We start from the raw sequence: 10,027 nt of genomic DNA on the forward strand, positions 1-10,027 counted from the left end.
TATATATATATAGACACACACACACCTAATAATAAAGGGGCTATTGCTTCTGGAGGTACGTCATGAAAATTGCACCCAGAGTTTTTTATAAATTACCCACTATGTCACCCGTAAGTGTTGAAAACAATTCGATTTTATTTCAAAGACACCATGGCGTTCGGTTCTTATAGAGTGATGACTCCTGATTTCGTAAGCATGGAAGTGCCCCAATGGGTAAGCACTCAATCTTGCACGCCTGAAACCGGGTTCGATACCTAGCTCTACCCACCCTTTTTCTCGCCTTTTCTCTCCTCGCCGCACGAGGTCATGGGCCGGCCCATGCACGCCGCATGACGCCCTGTTTCTCCATTTTGCTTTTCCTATTCTCATTTATTTTTTATTTTTCCTTCTTTAAATTATTTTGGGAATTCAAAATTTTCCAAATTTCAAAAAGTTGTGAGTTTTGAAGAAAAAAATGACAAATCATAATATGTTCGTGAACTAAAATAATTCTTGGGAAACCGTAAAATGTTTGTTACTTTAAAAAACTATTTGCATATTATAAAAAATCATTATTTCCAAAATTTCTCGCGAAATTAAAAGGCTCATGATTTTTAAAACTGGCCATGTATTCAAATCATATTCGGGAATTTGAAAAATAAATGTCCATGAAATTTTAAAAATCTTAAATGGTTTGAAAAAATGGTCGGGGAATACAATAATGTTCATGATTTTGAAAAAATTAATCATGTATTCAAAACATATTCATGAATCTGAAAAACTATCGATGAAATTTTAGAAGATGTTCACAAAAATTCTAAAACATATCACGAATTTTGAAAGTTGTTCCCCAATTATTTTTAAAAGCAAATCGATTCAAAAAATGTTTGTTGAATCAAAAAAATTCATGAATTCGAAAATTGTTCATGCATTTCAAGAAATGTCGTCTCACCATAAGAAATGTTCATAGTAGGCGTTCATGAAGTTTTTTATGTGTAGGGTTTGATTAGTTTGTGGGAAGTCTTTATATGTCTAGGCGTTGGTAGTAGTTCGTGCTCGATGAGATTTGTTTTCAGAGTTTTAAACATTTCTTTGCGCGGCACAATGACAAGTGTGGCGTGCAGTGAGAAGCTCATAACCTTGGGATTTACTACGTCGAATATATTGTGATCATATGGACATCACAACCATCATCAGCAAGGATGGGACGAAAGATAAGTGGCAACATGGCGGGCCACCATGTTAAAATAGAGGATGCAACGCATGGGTATTCTGTTAGAGTATTGAACCATACATATTTGGCTAGGCGGTAATATTTTTGTTTCCCATTGCAGCTCATGGGTACGTCGATGAAATTGCCTCCAAAATTGCAAAATATTTCCCTTCGATATCTTCTATAAGTGATCAAAAACATTTCATGCAGGAGAATCCCCGCTTGAGCCTGCCCACGCAGTAGCAACCTTCTATACTGCCCTCTACACGCTGGGAGAAGACACAACGCGCCTCTTTGGGCCGGTCCATGTTCGGTGGCGTGTTATTCAATTTCGTTTTTTATTTTCATTTTTCTATTTTAAATAATTTGGAACTTCAAATAAATTTCTAAAATTATAAAAATGAGAATTTTAAAATAAAATGTTTAATAATTCATAAATGCTGTGGATTCAAAAAATGTTTGCAATTTTTAGAAAAATGTTCGGAAAATCAGAAAATGTTTATGGATTTTGAAAAAATTGATGTACTAAAAATGGTTAACGAAATTGAAAAAAAATTCACCAATTAAAAATATTCTAAAATTTCAAAAACTCTTCTTGACTTACAAAATACGGAGTAGTTTATTGATTCATAAAATGTTCAATGATTCAAAAGATGATCATGCATTTTGAAAAATGTAAAAAATGTTCGGTAATTTCATAAATTGTTTTGCCAATTTCCAAAAAATATTCATTGATTCTAGAAATGTCTGCCTTTTGAAGAAAAATGTTTCTAAAGATGTTCACAAGTTTTCTTTAAAAAAATTACAAATAGTATAGAATATTCATGCATCGAAAATATGTATATGTTTATGATTTTAGAAAATGTTTGAAAATCTGAAAAAATGTTCATGGCTATAAAAAATATTCATGATTTCAGATATGTTTGTGAGTTGAAAAGAATGTTCATGACTTTCAAAATTGTTCACGATCTCACAAAAATGAGAGTGGAGTGTATCGGGCAAAATGTGATCATGGCCACGATCATGAATTTTTTTTCCTTTCGTTGCAATGCACGCGCCGTGTTCTGCCAGTATTTAATAAAGAATCTATTGAGACTAATTTGGCGTTCGAGATGATAATAGTATATATTTCTGTAGTCTTGTCAAACTTAAACAAGATTGAGTTGAGACAAATCCAGAACTTCAATTATTCTGAAACAAAGGGAGTAAATAGGTAAGCAAGCACGTGAACGTTACTGAATAGCTTCGCCTGTGATTTATTCTGTTCTACTCCACTAGGGAGGCAGGGGCAGTACTAACTAGCTTACTGAAACTACAGAGCACCGACTGATCGATGGAACTAAGTAAGTTGCACTAGTAGTTCTTGATGCTGCCGTTGACGTCTGCGTTGGCATTGCCCATGTCGATGGCGGCGGGCTTCTCGACGTCCTCTATGTCCTCCTCCCGGACGAACACCGCCTGGTCCAGCACCGACGCCGTCCCGCCCACGCCTCCGTACAGGTGCGGTGGGGCGGGACGCGCGCCGCCGCCGTGGGTGTCAGTGTAGGCATCGGCATCGGCATCGGCGGGGACGAAGGCGCCCGTGTCCTGGTCGGCCGAAGACGCCGCTGACCCCTCCGTGGCACCTCCGAACAGGTGCGGTGGAGCGGCAGCCGAGCCGCCGCCGTGGGTATCCACGTGGGCGGGGCCGAAGACGCCCGTGTCCTGGTCGGGCACCCACGCCGCGTCCTCGCCGCCGTCCAGCGCGCCGCCGATGGTCTCGTCCGGCAGCACCGTGGCGACGTGCTCCTCGCCCTGGAGCACCTCGACGTTCTTGCGGTTGAGCGCCGCCTCCACCTGCGCCCCCGTCATCGCCGCAGCGGCGGCGCGGACGTCCTTGTACGGCTCCTCCTCCCGCCGCGCGCTGGCCGAGGAGTGGTTCATGCTGACTCCGTTCCTGAAACACACAGGACGATGCTGCCATGAATGACTGAGAGTTGTACAACAAGCTAGCATGGTAAACAGAGCTGGTTAGTTACCTGCGGGAGGCGAGAAGAGGCGTCGTCCCGGTCCGGCCGGCCACCCGGCGGCCGGCGGCGGTCAGTGCTCGCGCGGCCATGGTCGAGAGAGATCGATGCGGCGGCGGCTTTCCTCCTCGCGAGCTCGGTACAGAAGATCGCCAAGCAGAGAGAGAGAGAGAGAGCGTGTGTAGTGTGCAGTGTGTGTGTGTGTGTCTGGGAGGGAGAGCAGAGCACGAGCGGTGCGAGCTTATCCACGCGGGTGGAGCTGAGACTTGAGGTCGAGTTCTCTTCTTGGATGGGCGGTGGCTTTATTAATGAGTTGCTGCCCCCGAGGCGCAAGCCCGGTGCAGGACGAGCAGTGGTAAGAGGGTGCGGGGAATGGCGTGTCGACACGCGGAGCGGCGCCATTGACGAGACAGGGGAGGGAAGGGACGATGGTCGGTGATGGATGCGGTGGAAGGAGACGAGCGGAGACACGCGCGCGCTGCTGCATGCGACCGCCCTTTCCGTCGGAAACGGACACGCAATGGCCTCACAAAATTCCCGCATATAAATATTCCAGGTGCTTTCCCAGTGATGTTTTTGACATACTTGTAACAAAATTTTGGGGTTAACAGCCGAGCTTTGCTCTACACACGGAATAATTTCACGGACTTTTACAGGACGTGCTGACGTGGAAAGGTATGATTGGGAAGAAGAGATGAATGAAAATCAGGGGGGAGTTTAGTAGTAAGATGGAAGGGGCCCGTTGCAGCCCATTAAAGATCCGTGTGTAGCATTTTTGCTTAATTGTTGGTAATCTTAGGCCGTGTAATACGAGTTTTTCGTTTACTAATAGTTGTGTGTGGTATTTTTGTATACTAGTATAAACATCCGTGTGTGTACTAAGATTACCAACAATTAAGCAATGGACAAATAATTACTAGCGACATGGGATCACACTTTTAGTTCCGCGCATGGACTGTCGTAGGTGTCGCTCAGACAAGCTTTCAGACAAACCTGTATCGGAAAGCTCTCGACAAATGCAAGTACACGTAGATTTATTTATTTTGTTATCGAAAGAGCGCCTAAGCTAGACGCGCCATGCCGGGAGCTTGACGTGTTTTGTGACCCAAGTTTTCAACGGATTTCAGCGGCCTCAGCCTCATTCGTCGACGACAGCATGCAGATCTCCCCGAAAGGGATGTATATTTTCTGCCCTTTTTATCTGGAATAATACTTCTTCACCAACTCTTCGGCAAAAAAAATTTATAGCAAAAACCTTGGAAAAAAAATACTCTCTCCGATCCATATTAATTGTTGCTGCAATTAATATGGATCAGAGGGAGTATCAAACCTTTGACAAAATGGCCAAGCCTCAGCAGCGAGCATCGCTGAAGAATGAGATGCGTCTCGAAGAACCATGAGATGATAGCTACCAAGTGCAGCTAAAAGGCACAGCAGCTGTACCCTGAGAGAGAGGCCATCTGGGTCCTGGTGTAGAGTTAGAACAAGGGTCTAAAACAGATTCCTTTAGCAAATTCTCAAAAAGAAAAAAGAAAAAATATATATCCTTTAACAAGGCACATATTCCAGTGTGACTAGCAAGCACAAAGTGGGAGTAAACAAACAATCATGTTCGCGCAATCAAAGATGACAAAAATGTCTAAAGCAAATACTCTTCAGGTTCTCTTGTGTTCTTCACAAGAAAGAAAACCACACAAGAATGTAAGTTCTATTCCCAGGTGTGGAGATGACAAGCCGGCCATTTGTCCCCAGGTATCCAAAACACAATCTTCAAGGGGAAGGGGTTTGTTAGCTTTTGACAATCGAAAGAAATGCACCAAAGAAATGCAATTTCTAATGCAGGTACTCTATGTCGCGGCACTATCAAACATTAGCCACTGTGTTCCTTGTATTGTAAATTGTAGTAGAGACAATCTGAGCAGCAATCCACCGAAAAATCATGTCATCTACTTGTAATTTTTCTATGGCACACCCAACTATTTCAATGGGCTGAAAAATGGACGTGAAATTTCACAGTTCAGAAGTTTCACACCAAAAGAAAAAAAAATTAAAACACAAGGAAAAGCAAAAAGAACGAGGAAGCAAGCGGTTCAGAACTTGAACATCACACTGCCTGAAACCACTTCACTGGAAGGCCCTTTCCGGGTAAACCCCATCGATTTTGGAATGATGGGGGAAGTCATGTGGCATATCTTCAGCTTTCAGACCAGCGCCTCTCAAGGTCTGGACGACCTCCTTGTGGACCAGAGCGTTTCCTTCCGGCGTCAGATGCAGTCCATCACTACGAGATGATGAAAACAGTTATTTAATTGATCGATCAGAACGAAAGCATGCAGTAATGGATGCTTCTTAACAAGCTTCTGTTCATATGCACAGGTTGCAAACAGCCACTTGTGAGGTGGTCACGAACGACTAGCCTGATTCGACAACTTTCTTGGAAAAAGTTATTGTTGAAGCTTGCCTGGTTTCCAAAGTATCAAAAGATGATTAATGCACCCATGCTATCTTTAATTCCATCGTAAATGCACGATATACCAAAGCAGATGACGTTGTCTAAAAGTTTCAAGTTATTAGTATTGTAAAATAGCCTTATCTTGCCTTCGTGAGAAAAAAAATGCTACTGATCAACACACTGGGAACAGGGGGAATTAAACCATATCATTCGTTCTATTAAAAATGGCAACAGGGGGAATTAAAATTTCGACAGGCATTAATTACCTTAAGTAAAGTTTCTGCCAACCTTCAGTGGCTTGCATCTTTGACCAAAGATCAACACACTGTACATCCATTTCTTTGGCAAGTTCTATGCATTGACCTGCATAGACGCCAGCCATTTCATTTGTTCTTTCAGGGAGCCTCCTCGCATCTTCTCCATACTGTGATCTTGAGGACAAAATACAAACAATCAACAACTAACAAATTACATGTGATGTATACAGTAAAGCTTGTGGAAAATGAAACGTGTCAGTCACTGCAGATAACATGAATGACAAATAACAAATGAATTATAATATTCCATAACTCAAGCATTCCCACACAATAAAGAACTCCAGTATTTAGTAGCTCCAAAATACTAGACAGAGATTAAGGCTTGCCATTGCCATGGATCTATCATAATCTTGTTTTCCCACCCGCTTTTGCTTATCTGAGTGCTTGTTTGACCCTCTTTTTCCTATTTTAGTACTTGTTCAACAGCACATTATAAAAAAAAAGGCAACAAATGTTAGGAAACCACAAACTGGGCATGAGTAGAATTGACAGAAAAGGTATCGGCTTTCTTGGCTCTCATTTATTTCTTTCCATGCCAGTCAGTCACTAAAGTTTCGAGAGCAAACATGAACAGTTCAAGAGGAGAAGTGATGCCAACCGTGCATATCTTTCTCTTCCATCTTCATCGATAGGAGGTGGAGTGATAAGCAAAATTACCATGGACTTGGAACAATCCTGTGTTGTGATGAAATGTCAGATATACAAATAATTTGAAGGACTGATACCTCATATTGCCCCTAAAGAAATACTATTGAAAATATACGCCGACGTAAATTTATCTCAGCATATACCTACTTCAACTAGACATAAGAAAGATCAATAATTTTTAAGCAATGCAACACATTTAACTGTATGACAGATCAGGAGACCCTGAGGTCGATGCTGCCGTATCAACATTGATGTTTCTATTCCTACAGTACTAATTATTAGGTAAAGGCAGTTCAAGAAACCAATGAGTTAAATGACTGGCCATCAACTCTGAAATGGAGGTTCAATAACTTCTGTATGACAGATGACAAGCAAGATGTCAATACTGCTTCTTAATCTTCCTGCGGTAGAAATCACACTTAAGACTCCAGCAACCTATGATCCTAAGCAAGCCAATCCACTTTTCCACAGATATATACCTTCAGACAGGCAGAGTTACAGCTAGTCTGAAACTGCTTCAGGTCAGAGTTCCGAAAGCAAATATAAGCTTTCCCCTTTCGTACAGTTCAAACTAGTTAGGTACATTATTATTTTTCGTTTCAAACACACCTTCAGGTGATTAACAATTGTTTTGAGATTCTGTTTATACTCCTGAACCGGAACATGTTGCCGCTGGCTTGTTCGTCCTAGAAGCGCTGCATCATTAGCGCCAAAGAATATAGTCGTCGCAACGGGTGGCAAGCCAACCTGCATAGGGAGTATTGATTAACTTACCACAGATATCAGTGTGATAATCCCATAATTTAACACCTGAGCAGCTGGATGCAAGCCGTTCGTACCAGGGGAAAGATGCGCTGGATCAGGAACAGAGCCCATCTTGAGTTGTACCCACCATAGCCTCTGACAACAATATCGGCCTGATAAAGAAAAAAAAACACTGGATATCGACATGGATACACCAGGAAACGACAGGGATTTGAGAATCATTGGGTTCTGGTTCGACCTTGCGGGAGTAGGTATCGGCAAGGGCCGCTCCCCAACCGCCAGGGCGGAAGGACTGCTCGGTGATGGAGTCGCCGAAGAGCACCAGACGCGGCCGCAGCATGTCTTGGGATCCCGCTCGCCCTGCCAAAGCCAAAAGTCAGAGAGCTGTGTGAGAGGGACTGGAGTTGGCGGGAGTGTGCGAGGTGAGGGTGGGAGAGGAATGCAGCAAACCACCTGAAGCATCGGCGAGGCAGATGGGAGGATGGCCGGCTGACGGGGCCACCGTCGAGGGGCAGGATCCAGGCATCGCCATCGAGGCTAGGCACCTATTTGCAGTCAGGAGTATCTAGGGCCCCTAAAACTTTATCTTTCCCCCCTGATCTGCAAGAGTTAAAATGGCAGCTATGGTTAGAGCAGAGCAGGTACTGTAATCAGCAGACAGTTTTAAAGTAGTGAGCACACAGACACAAATTCATTCGACACAAGAGCGTCCAAATGCGGGCGTACAGAGAACCGATGTGCCGGCTGACCAATTAAAGCAGATGTGTATGTATGTAGATATAAACACACAACACAGGTTGCATAAAAGAACAAAGGAATCCAAGCATGCTTGCGATCCCACCAACCTACATACTAGACGGACGTTTGATGCAAGCAAAAGCTGAAATCATTTTGGAGTTGCAGGCAGCAGTCCACGATAATGAATCCTGATTCATAGCTAGCAGCTAGAAGGAGAATCTTGGTCAGGTCCATTACTGAAGGAAGGAAGGAAGGCATGGGAGAGCAGAGGAATCGAGCCGCCGCTCCCCTCGCCAGCTCAATGAAGAAGATCTGGGGCTCCTACTGCCTGGCACGGGTTGATCTAGAAGCATCTAACGTTGACGCCTAGATTCATACACGGAGAGCAAACTAGATCAGGGGACAGGAGGGTGAGGGTGGATCGGATCGAACCTGCTCTGATCAGGTCATCAGTGATTCAGGTCGGCCTCGCGGTGCGGAGTGGCGGAGCTCGGAGGAGCACGCGCCGGCTGGCTCGGGGGGTTGGGGGTGGGCGCCGCCGCGTTCGATTCCACCGGCGGCGGGCCGTCTCGCTCCTGTAGTCCTCCACGGGATGTGCGCTGAGATTCAGTCGCTAGCTGTGCCAATATAAAGGCAGGCCAACCTAGCCTCTCATCTCTGCCCTGCAAAGCAGATCCAACGGCCTAGGTTTTATAAAAGCCAAAACAGTACAAGAATAAACTATAGAGTACTCCCTCCGTTCGCAAATATAAAATGTTTTGGATATTTTAATATGGACCATATATAGACTGAAATGGTTGATCTCGCAAAAAAAAGATTGAAATAAGTGAACAAACACACTAAAATGCGTCTGTATATACTCTGCATCAGAAAAAGTTAGAACATCTTATAATACTGAATTGAAGAGAGTATTATATAGAAGAAAAAACTAAAGAGATTGCACACAACAATTTTTATTTTTTTGAAAAAAGGCAAAAACTAAGGTGGTCACAAGACATCATTTAAGGGCCGGTTCTTTTGAGGCTTACAACAGCTTATTACCTAAATAAGCAAAAGCCCCAAAAGACCTCATTTTAAGGTAGAGCTTAACTTATTTCCACAGACATCTTCTTCACAATGGAAAAGAGCTGGGGGGAGGGTAGTTTCCCACAGCTTATCACATAAAACAAAACGGTATAACGCCTTGCCCGCACTTAGTACTCCTGGCATGCCATCGCGTCAGCCCCTCGGCATCAAAAGAAAACAGTGCCTCGCCACCCCGAGAGAGAGAGAGAGAGAGAGAGAGAGAGAGAGAGAGAGAGAGAGAGAGAGAGAGAGATGTCATGATCTTGCTTTTGCTTCTCTCGCACCCATCGATGTGAAGAAACCAATTCAAGTGCAGACATGTTTGTTTGCCATCAATTATCATGTATCTTAGCTAATAATGAGAGGGATAAGTAAATCAAATGTGAGACCATCAAAAACATATATCTGAAATGTTTAATTATATACAAGAACATAGTTATCGTAGAAATGTCATTGATGGAAGAGCCTCTTGAAAAGTTGAAGTTTTCTAGGCAATGATAGGTGTTGAAGAAGAAGTGTGTTCCCTGCTAGTGATAGAGGCTCCTCATGGCATCAACCAACACACATGTCTCGTAGATCTTGCTATGGAGATTAGGAATCTCTATGGTAGGCATAAAGTGCCATCATCATTTTTAGTGTTTATTGGGACATTGTTTGTACTCTTGCAATTATCTCTTGTTGTATCTGAGCCCCGAGAATGAAAAATAATTCCCTTCTCGTAAACTAAGAAAGGTTTAGGTATATGTCTAAAAACCAACTGATGTTTGTCGTTGTAACATTATTGAGGCAAATACTAGCATACTTTTGAAGAGTAGTCACGAAATAAGGGTGAGTATACATATCA

The 10,027-nt window shown here is 43.2% G+C and overlaps 2 protein-coding genes across 2 annotated transcripts; both read right to left on the minus strand.

The window, feature by feature from the left end:
• Nucleotides 1-2,296: 2,296 nt before the first annotated feature.
• LOC123166376 (uncharacterized) lies at nt 2,297-3,475 on the minus strand. Its single transcript, XM_044584172.1, has 2 exons — nt 3,211-3,475; nt 2,297-3,128 (listed from the first exon to the last, which is right to left on the minus strand). The coding sequence occupies exons 1-2, from the start codon at nt 3,288-3,290 to the stop codon at nt 2,546-2,548; spliced, it is 663 nt and encodes a 220-aa protein (XP_044440107.1). The 5' UTR covers nt 3,291-3,475; the 3' UTR covers nt 2,297-2,545.
• A 1,593-nt stretch (nt 3,476-5,068) lies between these two features.
• On the minus strand, nt 5,069-8,747 carry LOC123167663 (GDSL esterase/lipase At5g62930). Its single transcript, XM_044585493.1, has 8 exons — nt 8,551-8,747; nt 7,834-7,980; nt 7,619-7,740; nt 7,455-7,532; nt 7,225-7,362; nt 6,566-6,642; nt 5,917-6,081; nt 5,069-5,479 (listed from the first exon to the last, which is right to left on the minus strand). The coding sequence occupies exons 2-8, from the start codon at nt 7,910-7,912 to the stop codon at nt 5,323-5,325; spliced, it is 816 nt and encodes a 271-aa protein (XP_044441428.1). The 5' UTR covers nt 7,913-7,980; nt 8,551-8,747; the 3' UTR covers nt 5,069-5,322.
• Nucleotides 8,748-10,027: the final 1,280 nt, after the last annotated feature.

This window comes from Triticum aestivum, chromosome 7D (assembly GCF_018294505.1).
Source record: "Triticum aestivum cultivar Chinese Spring chromosome 7D, IWGSC CS RefSeq v2.1, whole genome shotgun sequence".
Classification (NCBI taxonomy): Eukaryota; Viridiplantae; Streptophyta; class Magnoliopsida; order Poales; family Poaceae; genus Triticum; species Triticum aestivum.

Coding starts and splice junctions, on each gene's coding strand:
- LOC123166376 (XM_044584172.1), bottom strand. CDS start 3,290: ATGGCCGCGCGAGCACTGACCGCCGCCGGCCGCCGGGTGGCCGGCCGG. Junction 3,129..3,210: donor CCTCTTCTCGCCTCCCGCAG/GTAACTAACCAG, acceptor TGTGTGTTTCAG/GAACGGAGTCAGCATGAACC.
- LOC123167663 (XM_044585493.1), bottom strand. CDS start 7,912: ATGGCGATGCCTGGATCCTGCCCCTCGACGGTGGCCCCGTCAGCCGGC. Junction 7,533..7,618: donor CCGATACCTACTCCCGCAAG/GTCGAACCAGAA, acceptor TTTCTTTATCAG/GCCGATATTGTTGTCAGAGG. Junction 7,363..7,454: donor TCCAGCGCATCTTTCCCCTG/GTACGAACGGCT, acceptor CTCCCTATGCAG/GTTGGCTTGCCACCCGTTGC.